The sequence below is a fragment of the Nematostella vectensis genome, chromosome 6, assembly GCF_932526225.1.
Source record: "Nematostella vectensis chromosome 6, jaNemVect1.1, whole genome shotgun sequence".
Classification (NCBI taxonomy): Eukaryota; Metazoa; Cnidaria; class Anthozoa; order Actiniaria; family Edwardsiidae; genus Nematostella; species Nematostella vectensis.
Window position 1 is genome coordinate 2,437,147 of NC_064039.1, and position 17,895 is coordinate 2,455,041.

A 17,895-nucleotide genomic window follows, 5' to 3' on the forward strand; every position below is an offset into this window, starting at 1 on the left:
ATCTCTCGCAACCTACCGTCCGTTCAAAACTCGAAAGCATCTAGAAGACATCGAGGGGAATCAGAAGAATGATTCCATAATATTATAAGTCTCGAGACATACGTTCCAGTTGCTTCACAATATTTTTTTTTGTAAAGTCTCAAGAAAGCCAGAAATGCTTTCTGTGGGTATCAGGGGGTTCCTGTGGTTGAAACCCGTAATGCATAGCGGGTGAAACCCTTCAGACAGTCAGCGGTATTCCCCATTGGCCACGCAACCAGTATCGTTTCACTCTTCAAAATGGGTGAGTTTCATTTTAAAAATATCAAAATTGCTATAATTTTAATAATAAATTTGGCATTTGATGATCACTTAACCCCTTAAATGGATTTACTTCTTCAGGAGGGTTTTTCTCTAGTCTGTTTTCGTCACTGTTTGGCTCCAAGGAACTCCGAATACTGATTCTTGGTTTGGACGGCGCAGGCAAGACCACCATACTGTACCGGTGAGAACACTATTACAATTCAACGACCATAGCGTACCCTGTTATACAGAGAATCGGTAGAGAGTTATGTATTTGATACGGTGTAGTTGATTAGATCGCTCCATTTGCCCATATGCAACCGACTTTTATCCATCCTTTATAGCCGTTTGTTGGTGGTATTTTGTCCTTCTAATCCAGAGTCGAGTTTGAATTTACTTAACTTAAAATTGTTTTAGAGACGGTTATGTCGCTGCTACTGCTGACAGATCAAATAGCATTGTATTAGTATTTCCCATTTGCTAAAGTGTAAGTTTTCAACGATTTGTATTCGCTATCTTTACTTGTTAGCCTTCAAGTTGGGGAAGTAGTGACAACAATACCAAGTAAGTTTAAGTCAAATAAGTTTTTAGAGTGGTTTTCAAAATCCCGTGAAACAAAATGTGATTGTAAAGGTGTAATAGTCAAGCCAGAACGAAAGAAAACAAAGACATTGCAGTGTATTAGTACTTAATAAACTAAATAGTATTTCACGGGATTTTAAAAAAACACTCTATGTCAAATGAAATCTGCTCCTGTATTGAACAAGGTTATTGGCCTAGAGGGGACTCCCTCTTGTTGACTAGCCTTTATCTGGAGAGCATAAATAAGTCACTGGGAATTGTCTGCCCTTGGTGTCGGTAACTATTTTGCTTAGATCATACTCTTTTTAAAACTAAGAAATCTGTTCCTTCTAAAGTAGATATGCCATGCTCATTTTAATAAACTACCTAAAATATAAACAATACCTTTTAGATGAAGGTCAATGTGTTTTAGACGATATTTGTAAAGCCACATTCTCTAAACTATATGTTATGATTTATTTACTGTATATTAAAGTGGTATGTTTCCATTTATTTCAGCTATCGGATTCAATGTTGAAACAGTTACTTATAAAAACCTTAAATTCCAAGTATGGGACTTAGGAGGTAAATAAACATATTATTGTTGAGTCACACAGCTCTGATGTTATGTCTACTTTAAAAAGTTCATGTTTTTTATGACAGATTTTAAATTCTCTTATACCAGGTCAAACGAGCATCCGTCCATACTGGCGATGCTACTACGCAAATACCGATGCAGTCATATATGTTGTTGATAGTGTGGACAAAGACAGGATAGGAATCTCTAAGCAGGAGCTTCTTGCAATGCTAGAGGTTTGTGATTTACATTTTCATCTGATACTGTTGATGACAAGTGCAGTAGTTAACTTGTACTGTTGATGATGAGCACAGTAGAACTGTGTAGTAGAGGTTAAAATTAACAAAGCTTATTCAGAAATATATATTAGCCACATAGATTTCACATAAATCAGGGACAAATCTTTGTTATTGATATATTATCATCTGAAATTTTAAAGAGTAATGAAAAGAAGTGATGGAAGGACAGTTTGAGTTAGCAGGGTGAAATTTGGCCAAGGGAAGTAAGAAATAATCCAAACTTGTGGGGAATTTGATTTTTCAGGGTAAATGTGCCCATGTTATTTGAGTTTGTGGACAATAGTGTATTAATCCAACAAAGCCACAATGTTTGAGCTTACAAACTTAGGCAATTTGAATTATCTAGGGATGTAATGTAGGTGTTTTTGAGCAAAGATACAGTAAATTGATTTTTTTTATTTCAGGAGGATGAGCTCAAAAAAGCTATACTAATCGTCTTTGCAAATAAACAGGTAAGTTTTAGGGAAAAAGTTCACAAAAATTGTCAACTAGATTTTCTCTCCTTGTATTTGCTTTTGTATGAAAAAAAACAACAAAGTACAATTGTAACCAAGTATGTGGTTCCCTGAAAATGTTTTATTTGTCACAAAGAACTGTTTCCTGGAGCACCCACTGTCGCTGTCTACATATATCTTTTACGTCTAATGCAATTTTATGCTTACAAAGTGATATGAGAATAGGGGCGTATTGGAAAGCCGAGTTTAAAAGAGATGGGATCAGAGCAAGACATGTTGTTGCAATTATCGTTATAAAACCCTGCAATCCTTTGATCCTGTGTGGTTTTAGGATATGGAAGGTGCCATGTCATCATCAGAGGTCTCAAATGCCCTGGGTCTATCTGCCCTTAAGAGTCGCACCTGGGCAATATTCAAGACATCTGCAGTTAAAGGAGAAGGACTAGATGAAGCAATGGAATGGTAGGAATCTACAGTAAAGGAGAAATCCTACTAAAAGTGTAACTTTGGAACACAGGATGCTGCTCTTAGCAGATTGAGGCCCCATCACTTTGTACTTCCCTTGGCATGCTGAATATTACACCATTAGACCACAAAATGAGTCAGATGCTTTGAAAGACTCTTTAGCCGACTTGAGTGAAACTCTTTTGGTTTTATTTGAATGTTAATCCATCTAAAATCATTTTTGGAACCATTGCTATCTATAGAGTTAGCAACACTTTACAGTCATTTTGTTCCTTACTGAGATGCACATCTCATTTTCACTGATTTCTCTACTATTGCAAACCCTTTTGCTTAAATCATCCTTGACTAGACTTTGAAATATTCTAAAAGTGACTGGTACTCAAAATCCCCCTTTGTCCAACTTACTAGACTGGTTTTCCTCAATCCATCGTTTTGTCGTTTATGAAGCAACATATTTATAATGTGTTATTGGCTATAAGGGTCCAATTGAGGCCCCCTCCAAATCCCATTACCCAAATAATTTTTCCCCAAAATCCCTAATCGATCCTGTGCGACATATCCATCCAAAATCCTGCATATATTTTCCTTGAAATACACATTCCGAAAAACCTATTGTGGACCCTCACCTAATCTCAACTAGTCTCACAAATTCAAGCAATAGCCTAAGGTAATTAAAGAGTCTCCGAATAGTGTTATATCAAACTAACGATAAATTCTGTATTGTTTTGCAGGCTTGTCGATGCACTGAAAGCAAGACAATAATTCATATAGTGGAATTTAAATTAATTAGAATACAAACATACTGGCATACCCCACGTATACTAAAGGCTTGCCAGGCCTTGGTAGTGTATCACAAAACGGTTGCAGAGTAATTTATCATCACTGGCCTGTGTTGTGATGGTCCAGAGAGGGACTAGGAGAGAGGAAAGTGGGTCTCTCATTTTTTTACCCAAAGTTCCACCATGTGTTGGGACACGGCAAGATCTAGGGGAACTTGACCTTGAAAAAAGAATCTTTTAAGTAGAAATGAACTGTTTTGGAACTCATTCAAGCTAGCAGGGACTTACAATTCGAGTTGTCTGAAAATTATCAGGGCTCCACTTTAGCTAATGTGTTTAAGGGTAATTTTATCAATAACGGGAGATAAAAACCATATGTGATTCCCTTTATTGTTATTTATATTTTAATAAATTATAAACTCATATAACTAGTTATCACAACCACAAGGAACTAAGCTGATATGATCCTAAAACTTCTGTTATTATTTCCAGATCTCAGGGTTTTTTTTGTCAGGTTTTTCGTCCGTCATTTCTGTGTGGTGTCAGAATGAAGTATGGAAACGATTTGCTCTATTAGAAAATATTACTTTGTTGTATAATGTGAGTTGAGCACTCTTTTGTATTGAAAATAAAGATATTTATAACTAATTAAAATTTGTTTCCTTCATAAATTGCACACACAACAAAGTACTTTATAAATATGCACTCTTTGAGGTCGGTGTGTCGGTAGAGATTTTAATGTTTCAAAAATTGAAAAAATTCGTATGCAAAGAAACTCCTGCCCCCTCTGGATGTTTTTTTTGTCGACTTTTTCGCCGAGATGTCGTGGTCAGACATGTTTCCATGACAGATTTTAAGGTAAGGTGTAATTTTAAATCGCAATTGATCGTTCGCCTGTGCCTTATAATGGCAGTAATTGCCATCGGAAATTAGCTCCAGTATCACTCTAGCGATATATGTGGATAAATTTATTTTTTGCTTTGATTTTATTTAAATACAAATAAATTGAGCAAAAGTGGTGTGACGGCGTTTGTAAATAACTTTCCACTGTCTGAACTTAAGCCTTTAGGCTTGAAATCAGGTTTTTGCAAAACCCGAATAATTCTGAAAAAAAAAGTATAAAAAAAGTGTTCCAAACATGAATGGATGCAATAAAGAGTAAGACACAAATGTATTTGGAAGGAGTTTTATTGAGAACTTCGTGACCTAATTGATATTCATAAACGAAGTCCAACGCACATGCTAAATAAACAATGCGCTGATTTGATTGGGCTCCCTGTGATTTAATTGGGGCCTACTTATGTTAGCTTACTTTGATTACAAGCTTTCATCACTACACAAAGTCTTATTAATAATAACAACTGTGCATTCAACTTAAATGTCATTGATTTCCATAACGACATGGAATAGCGCCATATAGGTCACTTTAAAAATACGATTAAAAAACTAAACATTAAATCAAAATTGATGTCAACACAATTCTCAGTAAATTGGAGCACCAAATATGACAAAATGACAAATAAGTAAGAATTATTAACGTCATTCGTGTGTCCTCGTTTAGAAGTCACGTTTATAAAAGCTTTTCCATACTCCGGACCTCCCAAGAAAACCGATGTTGTTGCAACTGTCAAGTCAACCTTTCAGTTATTGGCATAATTCAATACTTTTGCATTAATGAGCTTTAACAATTTAATCAAATATAAAACGCTCTTCCTTTCGGGATTAGAAAAATGATTTATTAATCCCCTTAATTTCCAATTTTTCACTTTCTTTAACCAAGTGTCCCCATCTGACTAGCAAATGTAAATTTAAAAACCCTTTGACTCCTCTAATCGACTTAAACTCATGCAAAGAAAACCCTTTGACTCCTCTTTTCTCATCCTCCACTTCTCCGCCACTTGCTCTGACGAGAATTTATATTTTGTTTACGGGCCTCTTTTCTTCACCGTCTCTTATCTTCGGCTTAGTGGCATCGGAAGATTGTTTGAATGGTCGCATGGAGTGCACTGTCTCGGGTCTACGTAGGGATGGTTTTTCCAAGTACAACTTGTACTTTGTCTCTATGTGTTGGCGAAAATGAGAACTCCTCAGTCGTGGCGTTGTCCGTAGATTCTCCTGAGACGTACTGCGCCTTATCGCGGATTGTGGCACCGCAAGTCTTGAGCTTCTAGCTGGCGTCATAGCTCTTGTTTTCAAAGCTTGCTGGATATTCTCAATGGGTGATTTACTATCATCATAGTGGCCTGTATAACTGCTACGTACCTTTTTCAAGTCTTTTAGAAGCGCTGTTTTTTCCGTATTTATCTCGAATTTGTGTCTCTTCTCGTTTTTGGCCAGTTCCTCATTACGCTTTGTGTACCGCCAATCTTCGGCTGTCACATTTCCGCGAAGGGATTTTCTATCTACGTCAGCGGCCAGTAATTCTTGCTGCCTTTCGATTTCTTTCTTGGTCTTTTGGTCCTTTACGCCCTTGAGTTCGAGTTTAGGGAGAATAACGGAGCTGCGAGCTTTCGCCATTACTTGGCACGTTCTTGCTGTGCTAGAACAAACAGTCAATTCTATAACACTTATACACAGTGTTTAGTAAATCGTCGTCCCCAGTAGATATCAGCTTATGAAAACTAATAAGGGTGCTGTTTTTTGTCCTAACGATTAAGACTTGTGCCGCCTACAGAGGCTCACCGAACACCTTGGGCCACAGTCAAAATGTGATTCACACAGATGCATTATTTTTTCTACTAAAGCTAACTTATTCCAACACCTTTCCTTTTGTACGGTATACTTAGCTATCGTACCTTGACAATCGCTTTGTTAACAGTGATTACTTAAGGCTGCTAAAGGATTATCGTTGTCATGGGAACCGGAAGTTTAGGACGTGTTTCCTACATAACCTTTTGACTGCCATGGTAATGGAGCTCCTTAAATCTACTTGTTTTTGGTAGATTCCATATAGATGAAGCATCTTAACAGAAACAGGCAACAATATAAAGCAATCAACGAGAGCTTGATGGTGATTAATTGCAATTAGAATCAATGTGTTAATCAGTGAAGATTAGTTTTATGAACAATATGTTAAGACTGCGTTTCAAGTACTAAGGGAACGTGTACCTTTACCAGTTATCATACCTACTTCTTAGGGACTGTGCAATAATTACCAGGAGAGGGGGGGGGGGGCGTAAAATAGTATTAGTAGGTATAGTTTAAGAGGGTAACACTTAAAAGTGTCATACACTTACAAACTTGTGGCCCTCCGTAAAAAAAATGTACAATAATTATAATAATCAATAAGAAAACAGATAATATTTATAGTTATAGATTGAAAATTGAGATCTCTGATAAGGTATTCCGGAACTGCATTCTGGGTTCGCTTGAAAAGAAGGGAGCATTTCCTCAGAATGTTCTCAATATAAAGAGGCATCAGTTCAAAGGAAGAGAAGGCGCACGAGGACCTGCGTTTGCTATAAGACGCACGAGAACCTGCGTTTGCTATAAGGCGCACGAGGACCTGCGTTTGCTATAAGGCGCACGAGGACCTGCGTTTGCTATAAGACGCACGAGGACCTGCGTTTGCTATAAGACGCACGAGGACCTGCGTTTGCTATAAGACGCACGAGGACCTGCGTTTGCTATAAGACGCACGAGGACCTGCGTTTGCTATAAGACGCACGAGGACCTGCGTTTGCTATAAGGCGCACGAGGACCTGCGTTTGCTATAAGACGCACGAGGACCTGCGTTTGCTATAAGGCGCACGAGGACCTGCGTTTGCTATAAGGCGCACGAGGACCTGCGTTTGCTATAAGGCGCACGAGGACCTGCGTTTGCTATAAGACGCACGAGGACCTGCGTTTGCTATAAGGCGCACGAGGACCTGCGTTTGCTATAAGGCGCACGAGGACCTGCGTTTGCTATAAGACGCACGAGGACCTGCGTTTGCTATAAGGCGCACGAGAACCTGCGTTTGCTATAAGGCGCACGAGGACCTGCGTTTGCTATAAGGCGCACGAGGACCTGCGTTTGCTATAAGACGCACGAGGACCTGCGTTTGCTATAAGACGCACGAGGACCTGCGTTTGCTATAAGACGCACGAGGACCTGCGTTTGCTATAAGACGCACGAGGACCTGCGTTTGCTATAAGGCGCACGAGGACCTGCGTTTGCTATAAGGCGCACGAGGACCTGCGTTTGCTATAAGGCGCACGAGGACCTGCGTTTGCTATAAGACGCACGGCCCGTTTCTATAACTTGAGGAGCCTTTCCAACGTACCATTGGAACATGAAGCCTGCCAGGCACACCCAGCATAGCAACGAATCGACTTGACCAAAGCATTGTAGTAAAGCAATCGTTAAGCGGCCTCTGGGACACTTTGTTACAACAGTGGATAACAAAAAACGTAAAAATAGTTTAAAAAAAAGACAAGCAAGCAAGCTTTTCTCTACTCTATATTACTTGGTCCAGGCAAATCACCAGATAGTAACAGGCCTTCATACGGTCACGCAAGACACCTCACTTAGTCACGCTACAGCCCTGCCTAGGGTTTCGCTTATTTACTAAAAAATAAAGACGCAAAAATGCTTGACTTATGCTGTTTAATTAGTGTTATTGATTATCAAATAAACATTTCCCTAAACAATATCCAAACGTTCATATTCAAAACCTAACGAAGACGTAAAACAAAATGCAAAATATTCCTTATCAAATAGTACTGAAGTACTGTTTCAAAGTAAGATAGGCAATTGTTTCACAATTATATTTAAAAACTGTTAGACGAATGGCGAATGATCGAAGATACGTTATTGTTTCTGGCGTCTCTTAAGCATGTTATTCGACACTTATGGCCCCTTGCAACATTTACTCGGGCTTCTTCTCCAGTCCCTCTTCGAGGCTGTGGTGTTTCTTCTTCATGCCGAGTTTCTGCATCATGGTGTCCTTGAAGCTGCGGCTCTTTTTCACCTTCTTACGTCTCTTGCCGCCCTCGGCCGACGAGGGAGAGTCTTCAGGCACGTGCAACTCCTCCTTGGACTTCTCTGTCGTCACGGTTGTCGTAGTAACGGTAACCTAGTAACGTTAAAGTGATTAAGATGGTGGATGTAAAAATTCCGTGTTGCAAAACCTTTGAAAATATTACCGTTTGCCCTGAAGGTTCCTCGCGAGTTTCTTTGGTTTCTGTGATATGAGTCTCACTGGGTTCTTGTGTCGGCGGTTCTGGGATTGTTTCTTGTTCTGGCTGCGTCTCTGCAAACACCGCGTCCTCCACGGCAACAAGCTGCGAGGAGAACTGACTTGTGGGTCACAATGTTAGATTGAAGGGTGAACTGACTGGGGGGTGGGTCACAATGTTAGATTGAAGGGTGAACTTACTTGGGGGGTCACAATGTTCGATTGAAGGGTGAACTGACTTGGTGGGTCACAATGTTAGATTGAAGGGTGAACTGACTTGGGGGGTCACAATGTTAGATTGAAGGGTGAACTGACTGGGGGGGGTCACAATGTTAGATTGAAGGGTGGACTGACTGGGGGGGGGGGTCACAATGTTCTATTGAAGTGTGAATTGACTTGGGGAGGGTCACAATGTTAGATTGAAGGGTGAACTGACTGGGGGGGGGGGTCACAATGTTCTATTGAAGGGTGAACTGACTTGGTGGGTCACAATGTTAGATTGAAGGGTGAACTGACTGGGGGGGTCACAATGTTCTATTGAAGGGTGAACTGACTGGGGGGGTCACAATGTTCGATTGAAGGGTGAACTGACTGGGGGGGTCACAATGTTCGATTGAAGGGTGAACTGACTGGGGGGGGTCACAATGTTCTATTGAAGGGTGAACTGACTGGGGGGGGGGTCACAATGTTTGATTGAAGGGTGAACTGACTTGGGGGGGGGTCACAATGTTAGATTGAAGGGTGAACTGACTGGGGGGGGTCACAATGTTTGATTGAAGGGTGAACTGACTTGGGGGGGTCACAATGTTAGATTGAAGGGTGAACTGACTTGGGGGGGGTCACAATGTTCTATTGGGGGGTCACAATGTAAGATTGAAGGGTGAACTGACTTGGGGGGCTCACAATGTTCAATTGAAGGGTGAACTGACATGGGGGGGGTCACAATGTTCTATTGAAGGGTGAATTGACTTGGGGGGGGGGGGGTCACAATGTTAGATTGAAGGGTGAACTGACTTGGGGGGCTCACAATGTTCGATTGAAGGGTGAACTGACTTGGGGGGTCACAATGTTCTATTGAAGGGTGAATTGACTTGGGGGGTCACAATGTTCAATTGAAGGGTGAACTGACTTGGGGGGGTCACAATGTTCAATTGAAGGGTGAACTGACTTGGGGGGTCACAATGTTAGATTGAAGGGTGAACTGACTTGTGGGTCACAATGTTAGATTGAAGGGTGAACTGACTGGGGGGTGGGTCACAATGTTAGATTGAAGGGTGAACTTACTTGGGGGGTCACAATGTTCGATTGAAGGGTGAACTGACTTGGGGGGGTCACAATGTTCAATTGAAGGGTGAACTGACTTGGGGGGTCACAATGTTAGATTGAAGGGTGAACTGACTTGGGGGGGGGTCACAATGTTAGATTGAAGGGTGAACTGACTGGGGGGGTCACAATGTTAGATTGAAGGGTGGACTGACTTGGGGGGTCACAATGTTAGATTGAAGGGTGAACTGACTGGGGGGGGGGTCACAATGTTAGATTGAAGGGTGGACTGACTGGGGGGGGGGGGTCACAATGTTCTATTGAAGGGTGAATTGACTTGGGGAGGGTCACAATGTTAGATTGAAGGGTGAACTGACTGGGGGGGGGGGTCACAATGTTCTATTGAAGGGTGAACTGACTTGGTGGGTCACAATGTTAGATTGAAGGGTGAACTGACTGGGGGGGGTCACAATGTTCTATTGAAGGGTGAACTGACTGGGGGGGTCACAATGTTCGATTGAAGGGTGAACTGACTGGGGGGGTCACAATGTTCGATTGAAGGGTGAACTGACTGGGGGGGGGTGACAATGTTCTATTGAAGGGTGAACTGACTGGGGGGGGGGGTCACAATGTTTGATTGAAGGGTGAACTGACTTGGGGGGGGGGGGGTCACAATGTTAGATTGAAGGGTGAACTGACTGGGGGGGGTCACAATGTTTGATTGAAGGGTGAACTGACTTGGGGGGGGTCACAATGTTAGATTGAAGGGTGAACTGACTTGGGGGGGGGGTCACAATGTTCTATTGGGGGGTCACAATGTAAGATTGAAGGGTGAACTGACTTGGGGGGCTCACAATGTTCAATTGAAGGGTGAACTGACATGGGGGGGGTCACAATGTTCTATTGAAGGGTGAATTGACTTGGGGGGGGGTCACAATGTTAGATTGAAGGGTGAACTGACTTGGGGGGCTCACAATGTTCGATTGAAGGGTGAACTGACTTGGGGGGTCACAATGTTCTATTGAAGGGTGAATTGACTTGGGGGGTCACAATGTTCAATTGAAGGGTGAACTGACTTGGGGGGGGTCACAATGTTCAATTGAAGGGTGAACTGACTTGGGGGGTCACAATGTTAGATTGAAGGGTGAACTGACTTGGGGGGTCACAATGTTAGATTGAAGGGTGGACTGACTTGGGGGGTCACAATGTTAGATTGAAGGGTGAACTGACTTGGGGGGTCACAATGTTAGATTGAAGGGTGAACTGACTTGGGGGGGTCACAATGTTCAATTGAAGGGTGAACTGACTTGGGGGGTCACAATGTTAGATTGAAGGGTGAACTGACTTGGGGGGGGGGTCACAATGTTAGATTGAAGGGTGAACTGACTGGGGGGGTCACAATGTTAGATTGAAGGGTGGACTGACTTGGGGGGTCACAATGTTCAATTGAAGGGTGAACTGACTTGGTGGGTCACAATGTTCAATTGAAGGGTGAATTGACTTGGGGGGGTCACAATGTTCGATTGAAAGGTGAACTGACTTGGTGGGTCACAATGTTAGATTGAAGGGTGAACTGACTTGGGGGGTCACAATGTTCGATTGAAGGGTGAACTGACTTGGTGGGTCACAAAGTTTGATTTAAGAGTGCACAAATTAATAAATAAAATCGAAGTGTGAGGAACCACCGCCTTTTAGGCATAGGCTGGGGTTTAAAATAGAGGTGTGACGATTTTCTTAAGAATAAATACTGTTTTATTGTTACTAGCTTTGTTCCGTCAGTGTGAAGATGCAGACTGCTCAGCGCAGTTTACAATATGAGTGTGTGTTAGTAAGTATGGCACCACGGGCCAGCGTCCCACTTTGTGGTTCTTTTACGTATCCCGACACAGGTTCAATAGGTGCGACGAGGGACGCGACCTCCCGCTTAACGTCCTTAGCAGAGCAGTCTGGGATTCTCAGTCCCTAATGAATAGCTAGGTTATACACCTACCAATACATATATACATACATCTTTGGATTACAGCCCGGTAACATTGGCTTGAGGGGCGTAGACGGTACCACTAAGCTACTGGGACCCTTGGAGGCTATCGATTCAATTGTTTATTTTTTCAGAATTCAAGGGTATGCCTGGTAAGGACTCTCGGGATCATCCTACCTTCTCTTGGCCCAGGCCTTCCTCTTCTTCTTTGTTGTCGTTCGCAAGGCTTGGCTCAGGTCGATAAGTGGTTGATTTGATGGGCTCGTTCAGCCATCTTATCTTGGTTCTGTACCATTTAAGATAAGCAATCAATAAACAGAGGGTAATTCTGTGGGTAATGGATCAGTAGGATTATATTATTCCATACATTTATGTGTTAGTGTTTCGCCAAAAGAAACACCTTGTTTAGAGGAATAACCCATTTGGTTGCAAATACCAGAAGTATTTATTCAGAGCTAGAAAGTTTTCAAAACAAAGTTGTTTTTTTGCACCCTTCGCCCCTATTGTACATTTTCAACAACAACAAAATAAAATAATAAAATAAAATATCCATATTATTGCACAAGGTTCATAAGCCAACACTTTCTCACCTGTAGTTGTGGCCTGTGGTGTGAGAGCGATAAACGGGTGACCTCGCCTTCGAGGTCTCATGAGGCGTCCCATATCGGAAAGAGCTCGATTTGGCTGGGGACTTTGCTTTTGATTGTGTTGGCTCTTCTGTTTGCTGCTTGGAGAGTTGAATGGAAAATTCGTATCCAGTTTTGTGCCCCTAAAAGGGATAGGCAAGAGGCTGGATAAGGTTGATTGGTAAGATAATTCAACACAAGAGTGAAGTGCTATGTTTTTATGCCTATGCAAAAACAAAGTAGTTTCACTTTATCATGTTCGTAACCTCTGAGAAACTATTCTGGGTTTTTTTCAGAGGTGTGAAATGTGCCACTTCAACCTTATGTTGATTTGTCTCTTGGACTCCACCATGCCTACACAGCTTGTCTGTAGTCTGAGTGGTCATACAATGACGTTTATTGGTAGTCTCTTTTTTGTTGTCCAAGAAATGATACAGCGAGTATCACAAACGATCGTCCCAGGGTGCCGCTCCCCAATCACATTGAGAACAATCGCCCCACTCAGAGAAGGATCGCCCCAGTCAGATGGAACCATGTACTCTGCATGGTTCTGATAATACCACAAGCGTAGAGATGGTAGAGACCCTTTTTTCGAAGGGAACCTTTTGAAGTTTTTTTTTCGAATTTTGTTTTTGTTTAGTTATCGAAACGGACTTTTTTCGGACTTCAGAGTCGTTATGAAAAAATAACTTCATCCCTAGAATATACTTAGAAAATAGAATATACCTAGAAAATACAACGTCATAAGGGCTTTTTACTGTTCACAAAAGAATGTGATAACTTTATCTTCCTTTTCAGCATTTACCCTGGCATCCAACATACGCATCCAAGCTTCAAAGTGCACATCTGCAACCTTCCTCTTGTTCTGATTGACATCATCTCCCTCTTGTACAGACTTGTATATCTTCTCTCTCACTTCGTCGTCAAGTTTGATCAAGTTATTGATACCAGCCCGAACTGCATAGACCTGCAGCGGTTTCATTAAGTTTTAGAGTAGGCGGTGAAAATTGATAAGTAGGGGGTGGAAGTTATTAATTCAAATAAAATATTAATCTTTTTTTTAATGTAGCTGGCAGTAGTATAGCTGGCACTAGTATAATAGTAGCAGGTGGTTCTGCTGGCCCTAAATGAAACCTTAATAAAACGCAGTAAAACCCCAGTACAGCAAACATGCATGAGAGATGAAGTCAAGTATGATGAATAACAGGTACAGGAGCTCCCAAAAAATGACAGGATAACTCTTTTTTAAGCTCAGAAACATTTTCAAGATTACCCATATAGTAGTGTACTATGACCAAAAGATTGTGCTTTTAACCCTACAGACGCTTTGTGGCCCCTGTAAACAGCTGTGGCACACAATCAATATTTAAGTTTACAAACCTGGTTTTCACAAGCTTTGTGAAGTAAGAAGGCATTGTAGAATGCCTCCTCTACTGACTTCCCAACACACACAGCTCCCATATTCCTCAGTACAAGAACCTGGACAGTAGAAGGTCTTATGTTATAATAAAGGGACAAATAAGACAAAAAAAAGAGAAATATTCCTTTGGTTCCTGACCTTGTCAACAGCAGATAATTTCAGGGTAAGAGCCTCTTTCTCTGCTTTATCAAGGACAATACTTCCAAGAGTGTGATACACAACCTCTCCTATCTGGGATCAATAATGGCAGAGTTTTAAAATGGGTTGATAAATATAAACCTATGTCAATAAATTTCAAATAATTGAAGCATGTACGCTATGATTTATTGCCAGCAAAACTATCAAAGCTAAAGAAAAATCTATAATATCAATTCCTGCCATAGCCAAGGCAGTCACAACAATGTATCAGCAGCATACCTGTTTGCATGACAAAAAATCTATGAAACAATCATTTAGTACTACTTACTGCTGCAGCCTCATGGCTTATTGGTAACACCCCACAGTCCATGGCACTCACCTAGGAACAAGGCAATTATAAACTTCTCAGTAAAAGATAAAGGATTATTAAAGGGGGTACCGTACTATCATCAAAAGGGAAGGGGTACCAAAATACATAAAATATCATCAGAAAACTCACTACTTGTTTTGTTCTATAGAAGGAAACAGGTTTGCTGATTCTAGCCCCAATGCATTTGTTTTAAATCTAAGCTAGGTGGTGGGCAGAGAATATTGACTTTAGTTCACTTACAGCTTTTACATTAGTTGAGCATAAGACCACCACACAGTTGACATCAGACTTGCACCCATAAACCTGGCTATGGATTTCAAGTGCAATCTTGTTGACGGTAAGATTGGTGTTGCCTTCTTCTATGGTATTGCCTTCCTGGTCCATCTTATAAAGGCAACCAGCAGATACCTCACCAGCAAGTAGGCCAAGTGGTGGTGTCAGGTAGTAATAATCGTCATCAGTGGCCCTTGCCTGCAAGATATTTTTGCCATTTAGCGATTTTTATTGGAATTCTTGTGTGACAGTGCAAACAACTAGGGGTAATTATAAGCTTTGTTCAGCAACTTTTTAAACATGGATTGTTTCAAGTTGTCGGTCACATGAATTTCCTGTGTCTTTTGTTGGGGTCCCCATAGCTCTTAGGCAGCATAAAAATTGTGGTTACTTCTTCATTCTCCATGGAAACCATTGACATCCACTTAAAACAAATCTCAGTCTTAAATCAAAGCAGCAAAGTTTTTTGTTTTCAATTTGCGTGTGTGTAACTGAGAACAAGTAAGAATGAGAATTTGTAAGAACAACAAAATTTTAACCCATTTTTTTTAGCTTAAATTACATAAAAAGTACCAAAAAAAAAAAGATACATCTGCCTATATCAAGTGCAGTAGTAGAGACATTGCTGTGCCCATGTATTATATTTCGGGAAACTAATTCATATGAACATGAAGCTCGTTGCATAACATTTCCATTTTTTAAATTTGTAAAGCCTGTCATGAAAACAAAGTCTTCATAATAAATCTTCATAATAATACCATGGCTACAGTATGTAATGTTTTAATTTAATCTAAAATCATATTTGCAATATTTCATATATATCTCGTTCAACTCTTGGCATATCAGTCTCAACTCTTGGCCCTCAGTCTTGAATCTAGGCCTCTGACTCTCTACTCTCGACTTGACACTCAGGGTTTATGCAGACTCTTTCATGTCTATTCAGGTGGTCGAGGGGTCAATGGGTTAATGTATGTCTAAAATTCAGTTTTGTCCCATTGCCAGTGTTGTGCGTGTGTCCTAATTACTTTTAGCCATTTTCAAACAAACTGGTGTTTAAAGCGGCATGTTATTTACTTGTTTCGGTTGTTAACATAATATTTTAATTGCATCATGCAAGTAGTTTCTGAAAATTATTTAATAAACTGGAGCAGCTAAATATTTATTTATCAATCCCTCTTTCCTTTTTGCTACCACAGCAAATATAAAGTATTTGATGCCCAAGGGAATTAATCGCAAGATAAATTTATTAGGAAAGCTGTGATCAGAATGAGAATCTTATACTTTGACCGAACAATCAATGTTGCAACCACAAATATAAATCAATGCTAATGCCAAAATGAACAACAAAGATACTATAAAAGATAAGACGTTCATAATTAAAAAATACATTAGATCCTTCTTTTACACGCAAAACAAAAAAAAAGGTTAATTAAATCACCGCAGAAGTTTGATATACAGCTTATGGTCATAAAACTATAATCAAGAAATGCGGAAAGCATAATGTAAGTATACTATATGATAACCATTCAAACCGATTTTGTTTTCTTACCGTACACAAGACATTGCTTTCCATATCCGTAAGCCAGTTAAACGAATCGGCCAGTCGATAGACGGATGCAACTTTACAACGCAATAATTTTCCCTCTTTGCTGAATCTTGAGCCATCAACTCCTCGCATGTTTGCGACTGGAGCAATTGGCACTCTTACGCCACCAAGACCAGAAAAACCACAAGTTGGAATCAAGAAATCCTGATAAGTGCGGAAACCTTGCAGATTAGCAGTCTTCTTTTCCATATCAACACTTCCTACAACCTCTTCTAGTTCTTCGCGGAATACTTCATCTCCCAAAACGATAGAGACGCGCTGACGAAGTTTCAATCCGCGCACATCTCTATTGATTTGATCAGGGGTAGAGATCGCTCGGTCGAAGCCCTTTTCTGTCGGTGGAGCGCTCCAGCGTTTCTGCGGCGTTATCTGGCTTCGAGCAGAACGAGGTGCAACTTTCGAAGACATAGTCTAAATGAAATGAAAACGGACAATAAATTACCAATACCAACATAACGAGGAATAGCAATATGAACTTTCTGCAAGTTATTAACGCTTTTGTTCGAAAATTCGGATATCTAATCGTGTGGTTGTTTGCAAATGCAATACTGCCAACCTTAAGCATGTAATAGTCGCATACAGCTTTGTCTTCACAAATTACTAATGACTTTGTCAAACGAAACTTGTCAGTAGTGCTTGATCAATGGTCGGCGATGATTCTCAAACCTGCTTATTTTCTAAGCACAAACCTGCTAGAACTCGAGACAACTTGCAGCTTGTATGGGCGGCCGAGACGGCTTCGCGATGGACTCGGTCAAGCTTGAAAAAAAAAAAACTTCTCGCAGTTTCTAATCTGCGAGACAAAGACAAAACAATAGACTGGGGCAAGAGCCTTGATTTGATGAATGCAAAGTGCCCTCTCATGAAAGAGCCAGCATCGACTATGCATAAATTGCCATACTCAATATGATAACGTTTTTTTTCTTTTAGTATCCCTCGCCAAATGCTCCGGAGGTGACACGAAACATTCTTGAGTAGCATATATGCTCCCTGGGAAACGCTTTCACATCCGCCATTTTGTTTACACAAGAGTCCGCGAAAATTGATCAGCAGTTCTTAATAAGATGGGTTGCCTGTGGTTTTATACAAATAAATGAGAAAACATTTATTTGTATAAAATCCAAGAGTTCTAAGAAAAGGGGCCAAAGTAAGGGTTTCAAGAAAGGGGAGGGGGTGGATTCATTGTTCTTACCTGCGTAGGGGGCTCAAGGAATTTCCGAGGTAAAAAGGGGGGGCGTCGAAAGTGTATGGACTTTAAAGGGGGGCACTGATGTCTTTGGGTGTGTCTCTTCTATATAATTTGACCAAGTTTCAAGTCAGACTTCTATGTGCAAGTCTCGGTTTGGGGGCAGTTATTTGGCATGCACAATCCAGGAGTCCAGGCCACGTTTTAACTATGCAATGCAAACCTGCTACACCCTATATACATTTTTTTCATGGTTTCCGCTATATGATGATATTTATTAAGTGTTTATGTTCCGTGTTTAAAATTATAATCAAAACGTTCTAATGCTATAAGCGCTCATTCTTCGTCATCAACATCCTCGCTCATATCTGATTTGCTGTATTCTTCTCTTTCTTTCTCGTGCTTCACTTTTCACGCAAGGAGAAGAACGAAAAGCCTTTTTGCTTCTTTTGCGTCTG

General features: G+C 40.7%; 3 protein-coding genes across 5 annotated transcripts; 1 reads left to right on the forward strand and 2 right to left on the reverse strand.

The window, feature by feature from the left end:
• The first annotated feature begins 216 nt into the window (after positions 1-216).
• LOC5514588 (ADP-ribosylation factor-like protein 1) lies at positions 217-4,072 on the forward strand. The gene is made up of 8 exons (XM_001634696.3): positions 217-283; positions 382-484; positions 812-846; positions 1,363-1,428; positions 1,529-1,656; positions 2,124-2,171; positions 2,506-2,636; positions 3,371-4,072. The coding sequence occupies exons 1-8, from the start codon at positions 280-282 to the stop codon at positions 3,399-3,401; spliced, it is 546 nt and encodes a 181-aa protein (XP_001634746.1). The 5' UTR covers positions 217-279; the 3' UTR covers positions 3,402-4,072.
• A 518-nt stretch (positions 4,073-4,590) lies between these two features.
• Positions 4,591-6,421, reverse strand: LOC5514566. The gene has a single exon (XM_001634745.3). It carries the CDS (start codon positions 5,933-5,935, stop codon positions 5,333-5,335), a length of 603 nt encoding a protein of 200 aa, XP_001634795.2. The 5' UTR covers positions 5,936-6,421; the 3' UTR covers positions 4,591-5,332.
• Positions 6,422-7,989: 1,568 nt separating this feature from the next.
• Positions 7,990-17,264, reverse strand: LOC5514568 (alpha-adducin). 3 transcript variants are annotated; one of them, XM_048728577.1, is made up of 11 exons: positions 16,941-17,264; positions 16,195-16,662; positions 14,613-14,843; positions 14,331-14,381; positions 14,003-14,095; positions 13,825-13,923; positions 13,250-13,411; positions 12,409-12,587; positions 11,996-12,104; positions 8,546-8,695; positions 7,990-8,475 (listed from the first exon to the last, which is right to left on the reverse strand). In XM_048728577.1, the coding sequence occupies exons 2-11, from the start codon at positions 16,657-16,659 to the stop codon at positions 8,269-8,271; spliced, it is 1,746 nt and encodes a 581-aa protein (XP_048584534.1). In that variant the 5' UTR covers positions 16,660-16,662; positions 16,941-17,264; the 3' UTR covers positions 7,990-8,268. The 3 variants fall into 3 exon arrangements, with proteins under 3 accessions (XP_048584534.1, XP_048584532.1, XP_048584533.1); XM_048728575.1 differs by having other exon boundaries at positions 16,808-17,264; XM_048728576.1 differs by having other exon boundaries at positions 8,546-8,683; positions 16,808-17,261.
• Positions 17,265-17,895: the final 631 nt, after the last annotated feature.